This window comes from Malania oleifera, chromosome 3, assembly GCF_029873635.1.
Source record: "Malania oleifera isolate guangnan ecotype guangnan chromosome 3, ASM2987363v1, whole genome shotgun sequence".
NCBI classification, from domain to species: Eukaryota; Viridiplantae; Streptophyta; class Magnoliopsida; order Santalales; family Ximeniaceae; genus Malania; species Malania oleifera.
This window is the reverse complement of record NC_080419.1, coordinates 50,113,638-50,139,962: the sequence shown is the minus strand read 5'-3', so window position 1 is coordinate 50,139,962 and position 26,325 is coordinate 50,113,638. Positions and strand designations below refer to the sequence as shown.

The 26,325-nt window shown below is 36.9% G+C and overlaps 1 protein-coding gene across 2 annotated transcripts in view; it reads right to left on the bottom strand.

Annotated features, from left to right (window-relative positions):
* Positions 1–385: 385 nt before the first annotated feature.
* Positions 386–26,325, bottom strand: part of LOC131150611 (uncharacterized) — an 84,021-nt gene continuing 58,081 nt past the window's right edge. Inside the window, exons 9-12 of one of the 2 annotated variants that reach the window (XM_058101437.1) lie at positions 16,435–16,518; positions 16,265–16,342; positions 1,229–1,348; positions 386–766 (exon numbers count right to left, since the gene is read on the bottom strand). In XM_058101437.1, the coding sequence (XP_057957420.1) occupies positions 590–766; positions 1,229–1,348; positions 16,265–16,342; positions 16,435–16,518 (459 nt within the window). In that variant the 3' untranslated portion in view covers positions 386–589. Of the gene's footprint in view, positions 795–1,228; positions 1,349–16,264; positions 16,343–16,434; positions 16,519–26,325 lie in introns of both variants that reach the window. The other variant, XM_058101438.1, reaches the window with a different exon arrangement.

The following is a 26,325-nucleotide window of genomic DNA, read 5'->3' as shown; positions in this document are numbered from 1 at the left end:
TAAATAAAGCACATTATTATTGTATTATATTTAATAATATTTAATATTTAATCGATTATTTTATTGTCAATTTTAAAAATTTTGAGGCATGTGAAAATTTTATGTTCAAAGTATAATTATTTTTCACATAACAAACCCAATCTTGCACTAAAATTTCAAATAGCTATATCGAATTCAAGTTGTCCTCAAGCAACATGGTTTTACATGAAGAAGATTTGGCACAACATGCGAATCCTTTCTTCGGTTGGCACCAATCCTACATTTTGTCTCTGTATATTGTTTATGCACTCGTCAAGAATATAATGGTCATCTTTTTAAAATACTTTTCAAAATTAAACCAAATATAGACATTAAAATCCTATGAATATTCCTAAGAATCTTAAAATACTAACCAAACAAAAATATTCATATAAAGTAACAAGAATATCGTTCCATGAGAATTTAAGCAAAGCCTATGGTGATTAAAACAAAGTAGCAATCCTTAAAACAAGCACACCCCAACTCTTTCCCTCCCGCCTTCTTCTTTATTGAAAAGAATGTCACGTTTTTAAAATACAAAATATAATGGATGAATCTCATTTCCTGTAACTTAGAGAATTCCAAAGAAGGGATTTTCTATAGCGGACTTGAGCTCGGAACCAGCAGAATGCAACACAGCCATGTCAAGCTTGTCCCTGGGCAAAAGCAAAAACTCTCCACCCTCGATTTTCTCAAATCCACAGAGCACCAGAAACTCAACGCCCCCTCTCAGTTGGCCAACTCTTTCCTGTTAACCACAACACAAGAAACAAAACCTAAAAACAAGGTCAAAATTACAATGAATTTATACTAATTATTATCATTGTTATTATGTAACTTCTTCTTCTTATTATTATTATTACTATTACAAGAAAGCTTGCCCATACTCATTTACAGTGTCTCGGGTGAGTGCACAATATTAAAATGCAAGGTGAATCAAAGCAACAACAGTTGGCTCAATCAATACAGAGAACTCCTTGCTCATGGAGACGAACAGATGAATGCATGGAGTGTTGATTCAGCATTAAGTTATTCAAAGGAAAAAAAAAAACAAAAAAACAAAGTTCAGTTAGTTAAGCTGGTCCAATCGGGCCATCCGTGTACAAGAGCAAGGAAGGAATTTAAAATGTGTGCGACAAATCATAAATGGATGCAACCATCCAACCATTGCAGTGTGGAAGTACAAATATTTGGAAGACAAGTTCCGTACCTGGAAGGATGGGTTATTAAGTCTTATTTTCCTGAACTTTTCCTCATCAGGATTCTTGGCAACATTACCCACATAAGTAAAAAGTGTCTGGAATGCTTTCTTCACTCTGGCATCATCATCCTATTCCCATAAAAATAAATAACTGAATAGTGTATTTTGCTCGACAGCAATGCATACATCTAATAAATTATGTTGGAAGAGTATATCACTGCAAGAGTTTTTTTTTCTGGTAAACAGGAAAAAGTGGAAAAAAAAATACAAATAAATAACTATTCATTTTTTAATATGGAGCAATCATAGTTGAATTTATCTCTTTGGCTGATTACTTGCACATTAATTTGTGACTCATTAAGATCATTTTTTCGATTGAACAATTAAACTCCAAAATCTAATAAAAGGAAGCATCAATAGTGAGATTCTCATACTAGGAAGCACAGACATGGACATGAGCGCAAACACCACGAATATGAAATTCTTAAACAGGATAAGACACGCAAGAATAAATCAATAAATAAATATATAACTATATATAAAAACATAAAATACAATATGCTATAACATTAGGCTTAGAATATTTATATAGCATTATTTATCTCGAGAATTCTCAATATATGATTTTTTTTTTTATTGTACGAGTAACCAAGTTTATTATACTTCTAAATAAATCATAATGATATTTATTTGGGAAAAATATGTTCAACTCCCATGAGGGTTGCCAAAAAGTGGAACCTCCCTAACATTAAAAAATCACAGCAACCTTAACATTTAAATACAACTACTAAACTCTCGCTGTTAGCTCATTCGCCATGAATTTGTGGTTGTCTTAATAATGACTTTGACCTTTACATGGCCAATGAAAGATGCCTCAATGCCAAAAAAAGTTCACATGACATTCTTGGATGAGTTTAGAACACTGCCATCAGCCAACACAAAGCTGCCTGTTCGAAGATGCAATTGTGAAGAAGGAAATGCACATCCATGTAAAGATGTACTAAACATTTGCTACTGTGTTCATTTCTTCAAAATCATCTATAAAAATTTAAATATCAATTGCAAAAGAAGACAATGCATCAATTGACTTCCGTTTTTATTGGAGATGATCAAGTAACAGAGAAGGAAAAATGTCGTCTATAAATGCAGGAGACTGCTGCGTTTTTTAATGCAAGGGAGGTTCACACATTTTGAAAAATCTTAGGAAATCAATGTATTTACTCTGTTTACTTATATGAAAAAATAAAAAATAAACAGAAATACTACAGACTGACCTGTCTAAAATGCATGGAGCTCCTTTACAGAATTATCCATATAATCAAGCATTGTTGTTTACCATTTAAGTTCAGGACAATTCTCATTAAATGTTGTAGAATAACATGCCACTTTTCATGCTCTAGAAGTGCAAAAAGTTTAAATATCTGCTTCAAATTCTGATACTCTCAAGGATTGGGGAACCATGCTCCAGTCATTTGCAAATCATTAAAATATGAAGTTGACAAATTTTCCAGGAACTAATTATTTAAATATATTATCTAGAATCTTTCAAAAGGGTAGGTCAGTAAGACTTATCCTGATTAGGCTATAGGTTTGCACGTGGACTAAAATCCTAAGTGGAACACTTATCCTGAATGGGGATTAAACTCCTTAGTAGTTAAAAATGACTATACGAAGGGATCAAAATTACCAGGGAATAGAAAAGCATCATCAATCAAAAAGCATACTTTATTCATACAATTTATTTCATCATACAAAAATCAAGAAATCTATAATTTCCTTACGAACAAAAGAATAAAAAACATGCCTGGATCAAAATAATCATCGATGCAAGTCCTAAATAAGCTCCTACCTCCTATCCCATATGAACGAGAAATCCAAACACCCACATACAAACCTCTTGACTCTTGAAAAATCCTAAAGCTCCTGAAGAAATTTGAACTTTATTCTTTGTAGACAATATAGGCAGAGTTGTGCCTTTCGAATTCTTGCATTCATCACGATAGCACTCCATCTTTATATTTCAGAATTCCCTAAAGAAGGTACCCTAAGGTCTCATTTATAGGCCAATAAAGTGCTCTCATGTTAGTGTTCACCTTGGAGGCCATCCTCATCCAAAATAGCACAACAATTTATCAAGACTCGAAACAGCCCGTTGTTAAATGTAGGGTGCTGATTTTGTGGGAAGGAGAGTACCTAAAATGCAATAAAAAACGGAAGCATGTGGCATCATACTGCATCATTTTTTTTAATAGAAAAATAAGAAATATTATTAAGTAGAAAGGATGTACGACGAAGCAGAATAAGGAATCCTCAAAAAAAAAAAAAAAACTAAAATAAAATATAACAGTCAATAACAGAGCCAGCCAATCGTGTTGTGCAGCTCCGAAATGCATTCCCCCCAAAACAACCAGCTGCAACAACCCCACAAAGAAGCCAATATTGAATCTTATAAAAAAAGGGCATCTCTGAACCACACGGCTCCCTGCTTTGCGAGGATAGGGGAGGGTCGTCACTATATAGAGGCTATTTCCTTGGACTTGAACCTGTGACCAACCATTTACAAAGGAGCAACCTTACCATTGATTCAAATATTGAATCCTATCCCAACACAAAAATCAAGGAATCTTCTTCCCCTTAAAAATGCAAAAGGTGTTCCAATACATCCAAACAAAATGACAGCGCAAAAAGGTTTCTCCTGGATTAAAAACTCAAAAAAAAGATGAAAAAGTCTCCCAAAGAATCAAGAGCCCACTTCCGCACATCCTACCTGTTGGAAGGACCGAGCACATGATCCCTCTTACAAACACAGCAAAGATGATAGTTTCTCTATCTCTAACCTCCTTATCATTAAGAGACATACAAAAATGGAAATCTCAGGAAAACTCTCCCCAGTAGATAGCAAAAAATTAACATAATCTGCTTTCAAGAGGGTAGTGGAGAAAGCTAGAGAAATCGAAAAATCAGGATTTAGACTCAAATACACTAGAAATAAAAACATAAGAGTAGGGTAGCAATAGTAGTACACATGACCTGAAAGATAGTGTTGTGGATGTTAAAAGAGTAGGGGATCGAATCATAAAAATCAAGATGGTCTTATGACAACAGATAATAAATGTCATTGGTGCTTATACTCCTCAAATAGGCTTCATGTGGATAGGATTATGCAAGGGATATCAAGGATTGAGAAAATATAGCTGATTTGAATGGAGACATTGGAAAGGACAGTGGAGGTTAGTAGATGATACATGGATGCCATGCATATGGAGATTAAAAAGAGTTTGATGATATGATCTTAGACTTCACCATATCATATGATCTTATTACAATGAATACATGCTTTAAAAAGAGAGAAGACCGCCAAACAACCTTCAAGAGTGGACAAAATAAAAGACAAATAGATTCTTTCTCAACTGCAAAGGTAGATCGTTTATCACGTAAGGACTACGAAGTCATCCCAAGTGAAAGTTTAACAACATGGTGTAGAGTTTTAGTGTTAGATATATTTATTAAAAAATGGAAGAGAAAAGATAACATAATTCAATGCAAGAGAACTAGGTTGTGGAACATAAAGGGAGAAAATATAATAAAATTTGAAGATAAAATGACCAAAGATGGTGATTGGATAATAAGGTATAGTGTAAACGCAACCTCTTCTCGGAGCAGGATACGCTCTATTAAAAAAATACCAAAAGATATTTTAGGTGAATCTAAAGGAAGATTCTTAGTTAGTAAAGGAAGTTGGTGGTAGGATCTAGATGTTAAAAAAAAAACATGAAGACAAAGAATTTGGCATAAAACATGGTAAAAATATAGAACATGGAAAAAATTGAAAAGTATAGAGAGGCAAGAAAAGAGAAGCGGAAAGAGACGTATTTAAACTTACTAGAGCTAGAGAAAGAAAAAGGAAGGACTTAGGTAAGGTAACATGTATATACAATGAGGATGATAGTCTCTCTCTTCATTAAAGAACATATAAAAGAAAGGTAGCGAAATTACTTTTATAACCTATTTAATGAAAACTTAGTAGAGCTTAAATTTAGATTTGAAAAATGAAGAAAATGCTAAACATTTGAGATGTATTTGCAAAAATTAGAGATAATGAGTTAAAATTGCAATTAAAAAAATGAAACAAGGAAAAGGACCGGATGCATCCCAATCAGAGTTTGGAAATGGCTAGGTGAAAATTGAATTACATGATTAGCTAATTTATTTAACATAATTATAATAAACTAAGAAAATGTCAGGCAAATAGAGGAAACACACTCTAATACCTATATACAAAAATAAAGGAGATATTCAAAATTGTAACAACCATTGTGGAATTAAACTTAGGAGTCATACAATGAAACTGCGGCAAAAAGTAATTAAGCAAAGACTGAGTTAAAAAATGAAGGTCTCAAAATCAATTGGTTTTATGGCTGGGAGATTGACTACAGAAGCTATATATATTTTAAGAAAATCAATGGAAAATTTTAGGGAAAAGAAAGCAACTTGCACTCTCTTTAATGACTTAAAGAAAGCCTATGATAAGGTAGCTAGGAAAGTTAAAGGACAAAAAGGGAACATGCAGTAGGTATACTGATGTGATTAAACATAGTAATAACTAGAGTTAGGACTATAGATGGAGAATCAAAGGAAATTTTCAATCACAATAGTTGTACATCAACGGTCTTCTTTGAGCCTTTATCTTTTTATATTAGAGAAGGATGAATTTACTAGGAGTATCTAAATTGAGGCTCATGGTGTATGTTGTTTGCCAATGATAGTGTCTTGATTGATGAAGCTAGGGGTTGAGTACAATCTAAGTTAGAAGTATGGAGACAGTTCTAGAAACTAGATATTTTAGGATAAAATGTAATTTCAGTAATGGTAGGAGGATATTAGAGAAAAACTTGAACTTGATGGGCCAAGAAAATGATAGCACTAGTAAATTTTGATACCTTGGATCTATTATGCAAGATGAATAAGAAATCAAAGGAGGTGTAATACATAGAGTTAAAGCAGTTTGGGTAAGATGGAGAAGTGCTTCGAGTTGCTGTGTGATTGTAGAGTACCCTTAAAATTAAAAAGAAATCTTTATACAACAGCTATAAGACCAGCTATGCTATATGAATCAAATGTTGACAACTAAGAAACAACGTATCTAAAAAGCAATAATTTTTGAAATTAAAATGCTAATTGGATGAGTAGTATAATGTCAAAAAATAAATTACGGAATGAACATATTTGGTAAGTTACGAATAGCATCTGCAGAAGATAAGATCAAGGAAGGGCAGTTAAGATGGTTTAGGCACCTGCAACATACGTGAAATAGTGCAAGAATGAGGAGGGGTGAGCTAGTTACACTTAATGGTACCTAAAATAGCTTGTGATAAGATAGTAAGGATTTAATAGCCCTTAAATTGTTGGAAGAAATTGCTTCGATCAGGTAAATTGGTGGAAAAGGATTCATATGTTTGACCTCACTCGCGGGAGCTTAAGGCATGGTTTGTTGTTGTTGTTGTGGATAGCAAGAAAGAAGAAAACTCCATTATGCAATGAATACAATACAAACAAAGAATTGCAATGAGAAGTGCCAAGCTGGGTAGCTGTGGGTTTTTCTACAAATGAATGCGAAGCCCATTTCCCACTCGAAATTTGGTATATGGTCTAAAAATGGGTAAAGAATTCATATCCACCTCCAAGGACTCTCAAAAGAACATCTTGAACCACATTAGAGAAAAATTAATTTTAACCACTATGTGCCAAAGGGAGTTCTTCTCGTGGTTTTAAAACTCAGATAAGCACTCAGTGGAAGAGTGCACCTCTAATAAATGCGTCGTTGTGCCTCACTTGTGAGGGCTCTCAGCCACATGGATAGTTCAATGTGCTCATCGGTGCCTGACCCTAAGATGTGGATCATTCAGGGCACATTAGCGTGGTGTACTCCTGTTCGAATTGGGGTTTGAAACCAAACTTATCCTTAGGAGAATAGATGGGGCGATTCAGGTGATATCAATTGTAGATCCAACTTTCTATTCACTCCTGGGATTCAAGTGATCTAGGGGGGAAAACCACCGGGTCGGTCGAACTAGTGGGGAAATCGATGATGCCAACATGATAAAATAATCTACAACAAAACCAAGCCTTAAGTCCCACTAGGTGGGGTCGACTATATGATAAAATAATATATATTAATATATTTTGTATGTGAATGTATATATACTACATGTAATAACATTTTTGCAGAAAGAATATTACACCAATCCCATGTACATGTTTTACAAAATGTTTGATTAAAACTAAATATATCAGCAAGTTAAAGCCAAAAAAAAAAAAATAACATACATAAAATTTAACAGCCATCTAAATAAAATTGAAGTTTGAAACACTTTTATTTTTATTTTATTTTATTTTTTTATAGCAAAAGAAGAGATTCATTAATAAGAGCATAATTTACAATGAGGGGAATACAACATCTCCAATAAAAATTCTGAAATACCCAGAAAAAAGGAAACTAAAAAAACAAGTAAGAACTACGAAATATCAAAGCAAAATATTCCTCCATTCTTGTTGATCTTCCGAAAAGCTAGCCAATGCACTAGAAAGAGGCCAAGTATTGAATCTTCTCCCAAATCAGCTGCCAATTCAATTTTTTCCCTGAAAAAGTCCATGCATTACGCTCCAACCATAATCCCCAAAACAATGCACATATACAGCATTTCCAAAATGCAGCCCTGCCCTTCTTCCAATACACTGAAAAGAAATAGTCAACATTCCTTCCACCAACGCTAAGCAAACCCAAGTTTCTCCCAACACGCCAAATATTTGCTTAGCAAAAAAACATACACCAAATAATTTATTCTAGATTCTCCAAGCAAAATAAAGATGTCGTTTCAAAATTCAAATAATAAAGCACACAAACGTCTGGAGACCTTCAAAGGTCTCTTGGTCTGCGACAAATTATCATTTTTATTCTAAAATACACCCAATGAGTGATCCAATGCCCAAGACTAAGTATCCCTAGCTAAAGAAAGATGACAATTGTTCAATAACGACAACAAGGAGGAAAGTTCCATCAATTCTCTATCACTTATAGATCTTTTGAAATGAAAATTCCAAGAAACTAGAGGGCTAACCGAATCAATCATAAAGAAAGAAATCATACTATCATGCCCTGAGCTCAATTGAAAGCGACAAGGAAAAGATGAAGACCCCAATCATGGCTCTTTCCAAAAATGAATCTGAGCAACCCTTCCCACCACAAAATTAACGTGAGGAGTGAATAAGGGATAAATCTCAGAAATAGATCTCCAAAGACTCTTCGATGAACATCGCAAACTAACATTGGTATCCTACCCATTCTCACCTAACCTATGCTTACTTCTAATCACTTTATGCCAAAGGGAATGATCTTCCAGAGGAAAATGCCATAACTATTTAGCTAAAAGAGAAATGCTTTTAACCACCGAATTTCCAAGAACCAAACCTCCCTCCATTTTAGACCTGCAAACCTCTTCTCACCTTACTAAATGATCTTGAAAATCCCCAACTTCAAATCATAAGAAATCTCTCATTATTTTCTCAATCTTATTTGCAATCCCCATTGGAGTCTTAAAATTAGACAAATAATATAGAATACTAGATAAATAGGCCTGAATAAGGGTGATTTTACCCCTAAGGGAAAAACGTACCCCCGTCCAACTAGCAAGCCTCTTGGCCAATCTAACCACTACTCAGTTACAAAACTCCACAAATCTAGGATTCCCCCCCGCCCACCAAAGGGACAACTAAATAAGTCAAAAGGCCAATCCAAAAGATCACACCCACTTTAGAAGATCGCTCCCTAACTCGCTTAATAGGCACATTAATATTAGCTCGGGCACCCTCTCAAGGACATGGAGGATACCCCAAATACATTTGAAAGAAGGGCAATGATCATCTAGAAAGAAAATAGTATTGTCCGAAAATTGAAGATGAGAAACCATCATCCACTCTCTCCCCCTATCCAAGCCTTTAACCAACCCCTGATCCACAACCCTATTGATGTATGACAAGAAGCAAACCCTTGGGAAGATCCATGTTGGAGACTACTTCAGAAGAATTGAATTGGTAATTGTTGGATTTAATTAGTAGTTTACTATGTGTTTAGTATTAATAAGAATAAGATTGTGTGTATTTGGGGGTTGTTTGGAATATTTGTGTAAAGTAGGGGTACGTTTGTAACTTAATGTAGCTTCAGGGATTTATGAGTAATTTCATGTGAAGAGAGGCTTTCTTATAAATAGGGTTTAAAAACCATGTTGATGAATTTGAAATGTTGATTGAACGTTAGTTCGCCCCTGGTATCTCCTCCCTCCTCCCTTCGTCTCTTCTATTTCTTCTAATCTCTCATATGCCTGCAGAACCTAGATGCTGCCCCTGCATCACATATCCACCATTCTACTCAACACATCAGCTATCAAGATAAATAGAAAGGGAGAAAGTGGATCCCCTTGTCTAATGCCTCTCAAAGCCCTAAACTAAGACTTAGGTTCCCCATTCACAACAACCGAGAACCACACATTAGACAAGCAACCCCTTAACTACCGGCACCAATGCTCACCAAAACCCTTTCTCACAAAAATTTTATCCAAAAAACTCCAACTAACTCTATCTTAGGCCTTCTCAAAATCCAATTTGAAAATGAAACCCTTCTTCCTCCTACAAACATCCTCCACCTTATTAGCCACCAAAATAGCATCCAATATTTTACTACCCCCAACAAAAGCACTCTAGTTGTAGATATAGTATGATCAAGCACTGCACCCAACATATTAGCTAGAACTTTTGTGATAATCTTATAAACACTAGAGACTAGACTAATAGGTCTGAAGTCCTCTATCTTAAATGGACCTAGATTTCTTAGGCACGAGGGTAATAAAAGTGGAATTAATACTCTCTCAGAATCCCATTCCTATAAAATTCAACGACGACTTTAAGAAGGTCATCCTTAATGGTATCCCAGCAGTCTTAAAAGAAAACTAAAGTAAAACCATCCGTACCCAGAGCCTTATCCCTCTCCATCCCAAAAACTAACCCCCTCACTTACTCATCAAAAGTTCTCTCTAGCCAAAGCATTTGATCCATAGAGATGGGATTCCGTTCTACCCACCCATCAACCATCAGTCTACAAATATATTCCTTAGAATAAATATTATAAAAACAAAATTAGTGATCTCAGCAGCAATCCTTTCAGGATCGCTAATAATCCTGTCCCCACCCCACCTTCAACTCCCTAATCATATTTTTTCCTCATCTTTCCATTAGCTAGCACATGAAAGAGGCCAGCATTACAATCACCTTCTTTGATACATTTAAATTTCGTCTTTTGCCTCTATCTCCTCATTTCCTTAAAAATCATTTCCCAACTCATTCTTAAGAGAGGTCCTTTTTGCCTCCTCACTCTCCTAAGAGATTAGTCTCCTCCATTCTATCCAAAAATTCCAGCTCAACTAAGATGTTGGATTTTCTAACTCTAACATCACCAAACACCTCTTTATTCCAAATTTTAAAATTCTTCTTCAAATGTTTCAACTTCCTCATAAACCTAAAGCCTTCCCAACCTCTCCTTACGTCCTCTTCCCACAAGCTCCTCCCTAAAGGTTTAAAAGAAGCATGGTCCAGCCACATATTCTGAAACCCATGGTCTTAAATTTCCACGAAAATGACGAAATTTCTGTCGAAATTTCCTATTTCCGTCACCCTCGAAATCGAAATGGCAATCAATTTCCGTCTTGCATAATTTCCGTCGAAATCTCAATGAATCATCCAAAATTTATTGAAACCTCAAAATTTTAGTGAAATTTGTCAAAATTTTAACTATGCAATGAAATTTTGTCGAAATTCAAATAAGAGATTTTGAAATTATATGAAAAAATAAACTTATAGTAATATTTTATTTCACAATGCATGTCTAAATTATCAATATTTGTATAATAAATAATATTTAAATGATTTATGAATTTCATTTACATTAACTAAATATGTTTAATGTTCATTATCTTACAAACATGTTTGATACACATACTATTTTACAACTCTTCCACCTCATACAAAACATAAATGTATTTAATTTGTAATATATTAGTCTTAAAACTTAATATTATTATGTTTGTTAACCATTTCTAAAGTTTCACAAAGAATTCCATGCTTTACTACTAGTTTCCATTATTTTTTCAAATCGAAATCAAAATTGACATCAAAATCGAAATTTTCGTCAAAATTTCCGTACTTTTGGAGCTTCGAAATTTGAGTCGAAATCGAAATTTAAGACCTTGCTCAAACCTAAAAGGAACAAGACCCTAGGATACCCTCCTTGATTCTAGAAAAATAGGGAAGTAATTAGAAGTAGGTCTCCGGAGAACAGTTTGAGAGAGCTTAGAGAATTCGCTGTCCCAATCACTACAAAACAGGAATCTATCCAGTCCAGTAGCGACCATTCTAGCCCCTCGTATAGACCAGGTATAAGTTGCATTACTTAAAGAAAGATCTCTCAGGTCACATTCCATAATAAACAAGTCAAATTTCTGCAACTAGCATTAACTCCACCCCTCATTTTTTTCTCCCCTAAAAACCTAACCGCATTAAAGTCACCTTCCACTGGTCACCTTGCTGAGCAAACCCAAAAGCACTTTGTGCCTAAGAAATAGTATTTTGTTACAAACATTAGCCTATTCACAAGAACATTCACAATAATCTTACACACACCAGTAACCAAACTGATAGACTAAAAATCAGCAACCCCAATAGATCTAAACCTCTTAAATACCAAAGTGATGAAAAACAAAATTAATGCTCTAACTAAATTTCCATTAAAAAATAACTTATTTAATATCTTCTTTAAATCCATTCTAATCACATCCCAACAATCCTGGAAAAAAAATCCAAATTAAATCCATCTAGTCCCAGAGCCTTATCTCGATCCATCCCAAACATGACCTCCTTTAACTCATTTTCCACAAAAGGCCTCTCCAACCATGACTCTTTGATCCTAGAAATGGGACTCCACTCCAACCCTTCAATCATTGGTCTACACACATCCTCTTTAGTAAAAAGTTTGGCAAAAAGCCTGTAATCTCATTTGCTATCAACTCCACCAATAGTCTAAGTAAACTCCTCTTCTCAGCATTCGCCAAACAATGGAAGAATTTAGAACTATAGTACAATGCCTGTCCCAAAACCATTTAAATTTTGTCTTTTGCCCCCAACTCCTCACTTCCTTAAAAAACACCACCTCTACCATTCTTTTAATAAGATCCTCTCTCAACCCGTCATTCTCCACAAGACACCCTTCTTCCTCTTTCTGGCCCAATTCTTCTAAAATACTTTTCCTCATATTTTGCTATTTTGACCCTAATTGGGGACAGAGCAATTTCCTTGTTATTTTTTAATATAGGAAACAAACAGAAGGTCAAAAATTGCCCATTTTAATTTTTATGGTTTAAAATACTCTTGTAAGGCTAAACTAATTACAAAAATTAGGTTTATAATAATAGTTTTGGGCTTGAAATCATGCAATCTGAGTGTAAGCTTCAAAATTATCCAATTTTAAATGTTCATGAGCTCTATGCATACAAAGGCTTGATATGGAAGGACAAAATGAGGTATCTACAGACTCTGACTCTTATTTATAATTTCCAATAAAGTGGTCTTATTCTCACCTCTTCTCCTCTCATACTCCACATGTTACACACATGAACAAAAGATTGATTGAAAATAACACGTCTGAGTGTGCGTATGTGTGTGGGAGAAGGAGAGGTAGGTTGCAGGAATTTCCAATTGGGGCTAGGCTGGAGTGGAAAAAATGGATGAAGCAAATGATTGTAAGGACATGCATGTAGTGATGATTGTAGGATTAGCGTTAGAACACCCAAGTCCAAAGAGGGTTTGGGCCTAGAGAATGGGGTCTCCAAAACATTTCTCTAGTTGGGAAATGATTATGGAGGCTCCCTTTGGAGGTTGAATCCTTTATGGCACATGGTTATTGGATTTAGAAGCAAGTATGGTTAGCATAAAAATGGTTAAGGTACTAGAGGTAGTAGCAATGCTTCTCATGCAAATCCCGTCGCTCACTTCTTCTACCCTCTTACTTGGTTCTGAGTTAGGAATGGGAATCTCATTCGGTTTTGGGGGCAATTGTGTGGGTGACATTTCATTAGAGTCTTTGGTCCCCTCGTGTCTTCTACACATAATGCCTCTATTAATGCTTTTTATTCTTTAGAGGGGCTCTCCTTTTTGGGACGTCCATTTTTTCTTTTAGAAATATCAATTAGAGAGATGTTGATGATTTGATAATTTTGTTGTGTTGATTCTTTTTTTTCTCAAATCAGGAATGATTAGAGAATTTTGACCGGGGATCATTCTGGTTTTAAATTTTTCCATGAAACCTTTTTCTTCGTTGAAAACCATGAATCCTTCTTCCCCTTGAATAATTTTATTTGGAAGGGTGAAGTTCCTTTCAAGATCGGGGCTTTCATGTGGACTCTAGCTTTTAAAAGGCATAATACTAATGATTTATTGCAGATAGGCCTCATAAGGCTATCAACCCGGTTATTTGCATCATGTGTCTAGAGTCAAGTGAAACTAGCGACCACTTGTTTTCCACTTGTTTTTCCATTGTCAAGTGACTAAGCAGCTTTTGGTTAATTTGTTCTCAGTTTTTTCTTGGCATTGGTGCTATCATGGACTGTTTATGCTTTCTTGTTGGTTGATACAGAGGATTTTGGAGGAGAAGAAAGCAGTGGCCTTTGAGAGATGTGTTGTTTTTGCTCTTTTCTTGACTTCAGATATTAAAGTGAGTGCAAGGATTTTTAAAGGCAAAACAACTCCCTCAATTTATTATTACAATTATTATTATTATTATTATTATTATTAGCAAAGAAATTATATTATTATTTTATACTAAAGGGCATGAAGGGGATGCCAACCAAATACATCAAAGACCACAAAAAATACAGAACAACCCCAGTCAAAGGCATTCCTAACCAAGGGAATATTCCAGAACATCCCCTGATTAGTGCGCTCAAAGGTGCTGGCTGATAAGGACATCTTTGTCACAAGCCAGTATGAAGTAGCTCCATCACATTTATTATAGGATAGAACTGTTTTCTTGCTTCCTTTGGGCTCATTCTTTGGGTTTCTTTTTAGGGAGTTTTGATGTCTGATCTCAAGAGGGTTTGCAGGGAGGCTTTGTTGTAACTGATTTTTTGTTTGTTTTAAGGAAGACATCATATCCTCCACTCTTTCTACTTTCAATGTTGTCGGTTAATGAAGCTCGTTTTCTTTCAAAAAAAATAATAATGTAGAATTAGGTGGTATTGATCGAATAGGGCCCTAAATTTTGATTTCTAGTAAAATTTCAAAGCTTCTAAAGTAAAGAAATTTTGATGGAAATTCTGAATTTGATATCAATTTCAATTACAATTTTAAAAAATTATGAAAATTAGTATAAATGCATGGAATTCTTTTATGAAACTTTAGAAATGGTAAATAGAGATAATACTGCGAGTTTTGAATTAACATATTATAATTTCAATACATTTTATGAGGTGCAGCAGCCGTAGAATATTCATATCAAACATATTCTGCTATTATGAAGGCTGATAAACAAAATATTCAGTTATTATAAATGAAATTCAGAACTCACTTAAATATTTTTTATTATTCAAATGAAGATAATTTAGACATAAAAAGTTTTTAAATGGGATGTTCTAATATCTAAGGTTGTGTTTGGGAGCATCAATTTTAGACTTCGGACTTGGATTTGACCAATTTATATTGTATTCAATCCAAACCATACAAATCCACATCAAAATCCAACAACATGAAGCAAGTTTAATTTTTTTCATATAATTTCAAAAGCCCTTGTAATAATATTTGGTTTAATTTAAAAAATATATATATATATATTTAAAAAAAAAAAGAAGATAAATTAAGAGAGAAATTGCACTTTGCATTTAAATCTTACATTTGTGTTCTAAGGAAATTTCATTCCATAGTTAAAATTTCGACAAGTTACGCTAAAATTTCAAAATTTTGATAAATTTGGGATGATTTGTTAAAATTTCAGATAAAATTTTGAGATTTCATGGAAATTTAGGTCCATGTGATTGAATGGTTGGTGGCCTCTGTTTCAAGAGTTTCATATTTCTGGCAAGAAGCAATATCATTAGTCTCCATGGTTGTCAATGCATCCCAAAAGAAACACCCAATTGCTTCCAGGTACATTGCTTGGGTGCCTCTGAGCATGTTAGAGAACGAGCAAGAGAGAGGAAAATGATTACATAAGAAGGGAAGCAAATCTTATTTCTACCTTTAGAATTGACCAATATTTCTACAGCCCTACCATTCCAACCACCTTCCATTGCCCGATCACCCTAAATCCGTGGAGCAGAGACACGGATGCAGGACCACAAGTACAGAGCAACACAAATAGAGTAACACAGCAAATTCCAGACACAAGTGCATGCAACACAAATAGAAGAACAGACAGGCATAAAACATAGGACAAGACACAGCAAGCTACCCCCTACCTCCACCATAACCCCCACATATTAAGTAATCCATGCAAATTTCAAATCACTTCCCTCAACCTAACCCGTCCAATTAATGGTACACCACCCACCATCAGCATCATGCTGTTTTTATCCCATCATTGATAACAAATGAGCATCAACAACAGAGCTTGTGGATGTTGTCTTACTCAGAAACAAAGGGTGAATTGTTAGTGGCAGTCCGAGGAGACAGAGATGGGGAAGAAAGGAGGTTGTTAGAAAGGTTAAATGGAAATTCCAACAAAATCATGCAAGTAACTCAAATTGTTTCTCGCATGCAAAACATACAGATCCTATATTTATAGGTGAAAATTCAGCGGATATATAACAAAATAGTATAAGAAAAATATCTTAAAGTGGTTTCTACAAAACCAAGTAAAATAAGAGTTTCATTTTTTCTTTAGCTGACTACACTGCTCGAAAAAATCTTCAAATAATGTTTCCAAGCAAATTGTATTACAATTGCTTTTACCTTGTGATTAGTCTTCAGAGATCGTAGACACTCCCTCATTTGCTCTGCTTTTGTAGCAGGTCTAACAGGCAATGAGCTCTGCAATTTGTACAAGCGAATAAATTATTGAAGGGAGGTTTCAATCTGGTTTCCCAGTACATAAAATTATACTCATTTAAAATATTTCAAACCTTTTTCTCTTGCACAACGGGGGCAGACACTTTTGCAGCTGTAGGATCTTCCGGAGGCAATCCAAGCCTCTGCCTTCTTTCTGCCTGTGAAAACATAAATACAGTAATCAAAGTAAAAAAGTGCTCCAAGTTTTGCACCCATATTTTCCAAAAACCTTTTTTTTTTTTTTTGCCAAAATCCATATACTTTTTCTTATAATGCTCTACAATTTACATGCAGTGTTAGAGGTCATGACAGAAATTCAAATTCAAAACATTGGAACTCCATGAAAATTATTGTTAGTTTTTATTTTAAATTTTCATGGTATTGTTTTAGTATAATTTTATTAGGTAATAAGTTAGGAGATTTAAATTTTATCCATTATTGTTAAGTTTCCTAATTTTTCTTTGCTGGTTATCCAAGCATTTTAGGCTTTAATACCATTATGATGCAGTTGTTGCAAAACTTCATTCTGGAATTGAGTTTGGTTTCAGGGTTTATCCCCTTCAGTGTAGAAACTGAGTCTACTGTTGTGCCACAATTATGGCATCAGAGCTTTGTTCTGCACTGTGCAAACTCCCAACAGACTGACCAATTGCTGCAAAGGGCAGAAATAGCAAATGCAACAGGGAAGGGGGGGAAGATGTTGCCGCCGCAGCGGAGCAAACCCTAGTAGCAAGCACCACCAATGACACGCATAGCTGCACTCCACAGCAATCCTTCACTGCCTGAGTTCTGATAGACACTACAAGCTCCTTGTCTCTGCAACCATACATTCTGCATCAGAATCCCTGCAATTGAGCTTCGGTCCATATTCCTAAATTTGAATGTCTTGCTCTAGACCTCAGATGTCCATTAGCCTCACAGAACCCTTTCAGTTGTCAACAATCTCTCTCGTCAGTAATCCTGGTCATCCTCTTTTTCATTGAGATGACCACGATTGAAGCCCCAGTTTTCCCCTTCATGAGGTTCAATTCATGCTGGAGCAGCACCACACATAACACAGGTATATTAGCTTATTCAGCTTTGACCATTTAGCATTTAAACCAGAGGTGGTCCTACCCTTCAAGCTTTCGCCAGCCTCAATTAATTTCATTCAAGCTTAAACTTTCCAGATGTTGTACAGACCATCCCATCTTTTTCCAACCAAAAACGACAAAAACCCAAAGCAACTTGAGGAAAGGAAAACAGTGCAAACACGTACAGGAATATTGCATATACATACCTAGAAAAAAAGTGGTCTTCCATGCACCTGGTAATGCATGTTAGTGATTTGAGATAATTTCACAACGTCAATCACCATAACATCTGTATTGCAGTTACCCAAACTGCACAGAGCATGAAACTTGGAAGCAAGCACATGAGGTGTACAGATGCAGGATAGTCATTCACCACTTGTGTTTCTTGATATCGGTCTCAAAAGCTGCAGTTAAACAATTACAGTTGCCAACTGAGCCACACCACTTTCCCTTGGGTGAACAACACAAATCTGCAGCTCACACATGGATGTTTCATTCCTACTGAAATGGGAATACCATTGAAAGTTCTGTTTCATGCGATGCTTCTTTCATAAAGGTTATACATTTCTCTCTTGGTTATCCTTGGATGAAAGAATTGAATTCACTACTGCAAAAGGGAAAACCATTTTAATTTTCAAGAGAATGGTTGGTCCATCACACTAAAACCTACACATAAAGAAAGAAAAAGAACCGATGCTGAAGTGTTACCTAAGCAACCAGCAAATGGAATTGCAAAGAAAGAAGAGCATGACATTGAAGGTGGTATTTAACCAATCTCACTTGCACACTCTGAGCATAATGTTGAGAGCATTGGTGGGGAGATCCTCTCTGAATTAATCAAATCTGAAGACCCGTTGAAGCCAAATTGAAGTCAGTACATGGTAAGAAAGAGATGTTTGTTGCAGTTTTCCGTTTCTAGAGTAGCACATCTTAGGGGCATGGTTGTTATTTTCTTATTCTTAGCTATTTTTAGGATAATTTTAAAGATTTCTCAGTGAGCCTGGCTGCCAAATAATATGATTGGCTATAAGCCATGGATTTTTTAGAAGTTCCTTTCTTCCGAAGCAAGTTTACTCCTAGAAGGACCGAGTATGGAGTCTATATAAAGTGTTGTAATCTTCAGATTTCTAATAGATTAAAGAATGAGAATTTTCCATCATCATCGCTTTCTCATGGCCACATGGACTTCATGGTTGCTGTGAGTGGATTTCTCACAAACACCAAGTCGACTTCCTAGGGCTTCAATCATTCTAGTTCTTCAATTCATTTCTTAATTAAGATGGGATTCTGTCACTATTTTCTCATTCTTTTCATTGAAAAAAACCCTACTTTGAAGCCATAATCGCCCAAATCTTTATCAACAAACTCAGAACATCAAGACCCTACAAATTAAACACTAATTATTCCTCTCAATAGTGTTGATAGCAGTAATTTTCAGCATACCTGCAAGCTCATTGTGCTCCAAGTTCTCCCCAAGATTTCACCAACCAAAACCCTAGTGTTAGGGAGTGACAATGTATTGGGGAAAAGGAGGAGAGAGATACTGCTATAATTGTATTCTCCAGGGATTTAGAATGAATACATGATTATCTGTGTTATCGTTTGTATGGTTATTCTCTTGTAGTTGAATAATACAAGTCGTCCTTTTCATTGTGGTGTTTTGTTGTCTTGGATTGTGATGTCTCTAATTGTTATAGTCTTATTCGGTGTATAAGAATATATTGCTCGTGTGATATCCTACTGTTCCTTATTTTTCTTGAGTATTGAGACTCACCTGGTGCTCGTACTTGCAGGCTTGAACATGTGAGATTTGGCTGACTTGTCGAGGGAGAGCTCTTAACGAGTGCCACAAGGCCCTTACTTGAGTTCCATTTTGGGGGTCCGTGATAGTTGGTATCGGAGCACAGTGTGTGCGAGCACCATGAGTGATAATATGAGAAACAAGTCAAAAAAAGTGGAGCGCATTGAGGCGCTTGAGACAAAACTTGTAACCCTGGAGACAACGAACGGTAAACTCCAAGGGTTGGTGGCAACATTGATAAAGGAGAAAGGCGTGCCAACAGAGCTTGAGGCCACTGAAGAAAACCCTAGAGAAATTCTCTATGGGGTATCAAAATTTGGAGAGAGACTTGAGGAACTTGAAAAATTCATTCCACGTGTGAAATCCCTGGAGAAAAGGCCAAGAGAGCTTGAGGCCTTCCAAAAGTATTGAGCAGTTGGAAGCCTTTGAGAGTAGGCTGGAACATATTGAGGGCATATTGTCATCTCTTTCATCCCAACGGGGAGAGCCAATAGAGCTTAAGGCCTCCTTACGGGAGCTAACGGATAATTTTGATTTCCTTGCAGAAGATGTTAAGGAGTCTATTACTGCTTTGAAGGAAGATTTGAAGGAGATGGGCAATGTCCAAAGTGCTGTGGACCAGGTGTAAAGGGATTTACAAGAGATGATAGTGAAAGTGAATGCAGTGGCATAGATAGCTCGAAGGTCGGTTGCAGATCCAAGTGAGGGTTTTCGATTCAAGGTACCTGAACCTAAAATTTTTTAGGTATGCGAGATGCAAAGGAGCTGGATAATTTCTTCTTTGATATGGAGCACTACTTCACGTGCTCACGAGTGGATCTAGAAGTGGACCGGGTAAATATGGCAACGGTATACCTGGTTGGGGATGCAAAATTGTGGTGGAGAACTAAATGGAATGATATTCAGCACAATAGATGTGTCATTAACACTTGGGAGGGGTTGAAACAGGCGTTAAAGACGCAATTTTATCCAGAAAATGTGTACATAGCAAAGTGCAAAGTAATGGAATTGCAACAGACCGACTCAATAAGAAGTTATGTACGAGAATACCAAGCCTTGATGTTGGACATCATAGACATGACCGAATCGGATAGACTATTTCATTTTCTTCGGGGTTTGAAGACATGGCCAAGGAATGAACTGCATCGACAAGGTGCCGGTAATCTCTCTTCTGCGCTTGCTGCTGCTGAACGGTTGGATGATTTTTCAGACAATTCTGGGAAGCGAAATTTCCCTACGTCCGCCAATAATGATTCTAGGCCCAATAAAGTGTATAAGCCCACAAATGGGGGAAGTGATAGGGAGACAAATAGTTCTTAGAAAGATCAAAGAGCGCCCACGAATAGGGAGTGGAGGGGCGGACGAACGGGGGGTGGAGAGCGTCGACCGGTCTCTTGTTTTCTTTGCATGGGATTGCATTGAGTGGCAGAGTACCCTGAACGAAAGGCTTTGAATGCTTTAAAGGCCCTTCGAGGGGAAACCGAAACCCCGACAGCAACCCCAGAAGAACAACAGAATATGATTGGAGCATTGAGATTTTTGGGGGCATTAGAGCGCCAAGTAATTACCAATAAGTCTCAAGAGAAGGGCCTAATGTACGTTGATATACTTGTGAAGGGAAGGAATATCAAGGCCATGATTGATATAGGGGCCACCCATAATTTCATTGCTGATTTAGAAGCCAACGATTAGAATTACAGGTAGATAAGGATGTGGGGAAGTTGAAAGTAGTGAATTCTCAAGCGTTAACCACGGTGAGAGTGGCACCTAAAGTGGCATGCCAGATGGGGTCATGGTCTGGAACAATTGATTTCACCATGGCACCCCTCAATGACTTTGACGTGGTATTGGGGATGGATTTTCTTAAAGTGACACACTCAATGCCGATCCCAGCTGTGGATTGTCTTGTGATAATGGGAAGTACACCTTGTGTGGTTCCCGCAGCCTACAACAATTTCGATGAGAGGAAGTTACTTTTAGCCCTCCAATTGAAGAAGGGAGTAAAAAGGGGAGAACCTTCTTTCGTGGTTCTACCGGTAGTCTCAGAAGATGAAGAGATAGGAAAATATCCAATTGAGATTAAGGAAGTTTTAGAAGAGTTCAAGGAGGTAATCCCGGAACAGCTACCTAGGGTTTTACCACCTCGACGACAGATTGACCACGAAATTGAGCTTTTTCCAGGAGTAAAGCCGCCAGCACATGCCCCTTATCAAATGGCGCTGCCTGAGTTAGCTGAACTTAGAAGGCAACTGAATGATCTAATTGCAGCAGGGTTCATCTGTCCTTCAAAAGCACCTTTTGGGGCTCCAGTGTTATTCGAGAAGAAACAAGATGATAGTTTGCACTTGTGTGTAGATTATCGTGCTCTTAATAAGGTGACGGTTCGCAACAAGTATCCCATTCTACTGATTGCTAATATTTTTGACCAGTTAAGTACAGCTAAATATTTCACTAAACTGGACTTGAGATCGGAATATCATCAAGTGCGCATTGTAGAGGGAGATGAACCGAAGACCACTTGTGTCACCCGGTATGGAGCCTTTGAATTCCTTGTCATGCCTTTTGGGCTAACAAATGCACCCGCTATCTTTTGTTCTCTAATGAATTATGTTTTTTGGGACTACCTTGATCAGTTCGTGGTTGTTTACCTGGATGACATAATGGTTTTCAGCGCATCCTTAGAAGAACATAAAGATCACCTTCGGAAGGTTTTTCAAAAACTCAAAGAAAATCAGTTATATGTAAAAGTGGGGAAGTGTGCTTTCGCTCAAAAGCCTATTAAATTCTTGGGGCATATCATTGAGGAGGGCCAGATACGAATGGATTCAGGTAAAGTACAAACCATCAATGAGTGGCGAGCACCTACATCCGTTAGAGAATTGAGATTTTTTTTGGGCCTAGTCAACTACTATCGAAAGTTTATAGAGGGGTACTCTAGAAGAGTTGTATCGTTAACAAATTTACTGAGGAAGGGGGTACCATGGGGGTGGACAGAAGAGTGTCAATCAGCATTTGTTGAATTAAAGGGAAAGATTGTAGGAGATCCTGTGCTAATCCTTCCGGATGTGACAGTCATTTGAAGTACAAGCAGATGCCTCTGACATTGCATTAGGGGGAGTTCTTTTGCAGGAAGGGCATCCAGTTGCTTTTGAAAGTAAAAAATTAACGGGTACCGAACGGAACTATGCAGCACAGGAAAAGGAGCTTCTCGCGGTGGTACACTGTCTTCAGGTGTGGAGGCACTAACACTTGGGGTCCAAATTTGTGGTAAGAACCGATAATGCAACAGTTACTCACTTCTTGTCACAACTTGGACTAACTTCAAAACAAGCCCGTTGGCAGGAGAAGCTAGTTGAATTTAATTTTGATTTTGAATACAAAGCGGGGAAGACGAATGAAGTGGCCAATGCTTTAAGTAGAAAAACCGAATTGGCAACATTGAAACTCATCAGTCATCTATCAACTAGTAGGGTGGCGTTACCTTTGAAGAATCTTATCAGGGAACATTTAAGTACAGACCAGCAGGCGCAGTCACTGAGCAAACTAATAGAAGAAGGGAAGACACGACAATTCTGGGTAGAAGATGGACTGATAATGACTAAAGGCAGGAGAGTCTATGTGCCCAAAGCTAGAAACTTGAGGAAAACCTTACTAAAAGAGGGTCATGATACATTGTGGGCTGGTCATCCGGGATGGCGAAGAACTCATGCATTGATTACACAAGTGTACTATTGGCCGAATATGCAAGATGATGTGATAAGTTATACCAAAACTTGTTTGATCTGTCAACAAGACAAGGTAGAAAGAAAGAAGCCCTCAGATTTATTAGAGCCATTGCTAGTTCCTGCCAGGGCATGGGAGAGTGTCTCTTTGGACTTCGTTTCCTCGTTGCCAAAAGTAGAAGACTATGACACAATTTTGGTGGTGATTGACCGGTTCTCAAAGTATGCAACTTTCATACCAGTCTTGAAGCCATGTTCAGCAGAGAAGACAACTCAGCTATTCTTCAAGCATGTGGTGAAATATTGGGGTGTTCCAGAAAGCCTAATCAGTGATAGGGATGTCAGATTCACGGGGGGATTTTGGGGTGAACTCTTTCACGTGATGGATTCAAACCTTAATCTGTCCACCAGCTATCACCCACAGACAGATGGTCAAACCGAACGTTTTAATGGGATGCTGGAGGAATACTTGCGACATTTTGTTAACTCCAATCAGAAGAATTGGGTTACTTTACTAGACACGGCACAATTCTGTTTTAACTCTATGAAATCTTATGCGACTAATAAAAGCCCCTTTGAGATTGTGACAGGTTAACAACCGACTCTCCCGCACACTCTGGATGGTCCATACAAAGGAAATTACCCAAAAGCATACCAATTCACAAAAAATTGGTTGCAAAACATCGAAGTCACTCAAACTCAGTTAGAAAAAGCATTGAAGCACATAAAGAAATGGGCTTACAAAGGGAGACGACCACAACAATTTGAAGCTGGAGATCTGGTTCTTGTAAAAGTGCCGCCTTCGCTTTCTTCGTGGCAAGGATATAAGGCTGTTACGCAGTTACGAAGGTCTAATCAGAGTGATCGAGAAGGTGGGACATGCATCTTATCGGCTTGAACAACCCGAGCGAATGAAAAGCCACAGACGTCCAGTCCATCCCGTGTTTCATGTAAGCAATTTAAAGCCAATCCACACAGTTGAAGCAGATCCACACCGACAAAAGCTAAGGAGATCAACAATTTCCAGAAGGCAGCTTGTAAACAAAATCTCCAGGAGATCATTGCAGACAGAGTCGTCAATGCAGAAGGTCATCAACAACAACAACTTCTGGTTCAATGGTTCAATGGCTGGGGCTGGGGGAAGAAGAGAATAGTTGGGAAAAGGCAGAAAACCTTCAGCATGTCATACAAAAGATTGAAGATTTCAGAAATTCGAAGACAGCGACATCAACTTCAACATCAAAAGAGTGAGAAGGCCTTCTACAACACATCGACAAGGACGTTGATAAAATGAGTGGGGGGGGATGTTAGGGAGTGACAATGTAATGGGGTAAAGGGGGAGAGAGATACTGCTATAATTGTATTCTCCAGGGATTTAGAATGAATGCATGATTATCTGTGTTATCGTTTGTATGGTTATTCTCTTGTAGTTGAATAATACAAGTCGTCCTTTTCATTGTGGTGTTTTGTTGCCTTGGATTGTGATGTCTTTGATTGTTATAGTCTTATTCGGTGTATAAGAATATATTGCTCGTGTGATATCCTATTGTTCCTTATTTTTCTTGAGTATTGAGACTCATCTGGTGCTTGTGCTTGCAAGCTTGAACTTGTGAGATTTGGCTGACTTGTCGAGGGAGAGCTCTCAACGAGTGCCACATGGCCCTTACTTGAGTCCCATTTTGGGGGTCCGTGACACCTAGCTTTTGTGCTTCAACTAGGATTTTTTCCCCAACAACTCTAAACTTAATTTTGAGAATTATAAAAGCAGTAAAACCGTAACAAAATCCTAGTTACAGAACTTTTTTATTTCCTGTTGGATGTACTGCATCAGTTAGGTATTACAGCTGTGGTTAGAACCATGTCAAGGGGTGAACCCGTTGGGGCCGATTGACTGACACATGAAGATAAGCTCCTTCTCAAAGCTTTCAAATAGGTTGGATTGATTTAAGACCAGATTCTGTCATTGATGGTGCAAAAATAATCATTGAAATCCTGAAAATTAACAGGATAATCAGGAGAACAATGGAAGCCAGGAGGTGAAGCAGAGACTTCAGCCACTGGAGGAAGAGTTCATTATTGAGTTAAAGCACAAATCAAGGGTTGAAAATAAGGAGGCTGTTGATTTGAGCAGTAAAGCCTATTTTCTAGATACAGTTTCTGCGAACCCACATGATTTTAACAGATTAAGCAATAAAATGCAGCAGACCTTGATTTCCTCATTACTTCACTGATTTGCTTGCTAGACAGATGCATTACATTCCTGTTATGACCTTGTTTGGTTACTCGGTATGAGAAACTTGAAATGGGAATGAGGTCTTCATTCTCAAAGACTTGGATATTTCGCCACTTCAAATGGAAATAAACACAGGAATGACTTGGAATAAAAACTATTTATTACTTGATTTTCATTACCATACACCATGGGAAAGGTGAGTATAAATGGAAAACAATATTTGGGAAAGGAATAGGTTATGTGGCAACGCATAGCACGACACACTAGCCTCTCTTGGCAAGCAGAACAAGTCCCAGCAGAACAGCCAGTAGGCCCAGAACAAAAGCTTCAGGGTATGAAAAACTTGTGTTTTCTTTTTCTTCCTCAAATATTTTTTGAGACGGAAGGTTCCATTTGAAATTCTCTCTTTCCCAAGTAATTGGCTCGCTGTTTTATTTATTGATTTTCAGTGATTCTGCATCTGTTTTTTTTATTTAATGTGATTTATCGTTTTAGAAATTCTCATATTTCAACCATGTGGAATTTTGTTGGAATTTTGGATTGGCAAATTTATAGGCAAATAATGAAATTTGGTTTTGATTCCTATTGTGGGTAGCCCCTTGGCAGACAAGTAAGCAAAAGCAGGGTTAATTTATGATGCAAAGTGGGTTTTAGATGAATGATGAAGAGAAATTTGGCCATGTGTGATACAATGAACATTGGGCTTTTTTGGTGCAGGATGGTCTTAGAATCAGAGGAGTCGCTTCATGATATCACAATATCACAGAGAAAGATTCAGTTCTATGGACAACGATGATCACATGAAAGTGGTTTGGAGAGGCAGTCAGTCGACTTGTTTAGAGAGATGAGGTCGGAAGGCTTGATTATGGATCAGCTTACTTTTGGAAGTGTTTTGACAGCATGAAGGGTCTTTTGAATTTAGAAAAGGCAAGCAAATCCTTGCCTTTATAATTAAGATAAGACTGATCATATAGTCAATGTACTTGCGGGTAGCCCTACATGCTAAACTTTTAAACTCAGAAATTTTCAATAAATCTTTTAGAAACTAAGGGGCCATTTGGTATTACTGTCAAAAATTAGAAAAATGAAAACAAAAAACGAAAAGTAAAAACCAGAAATAAAAACTAAAAACTAGA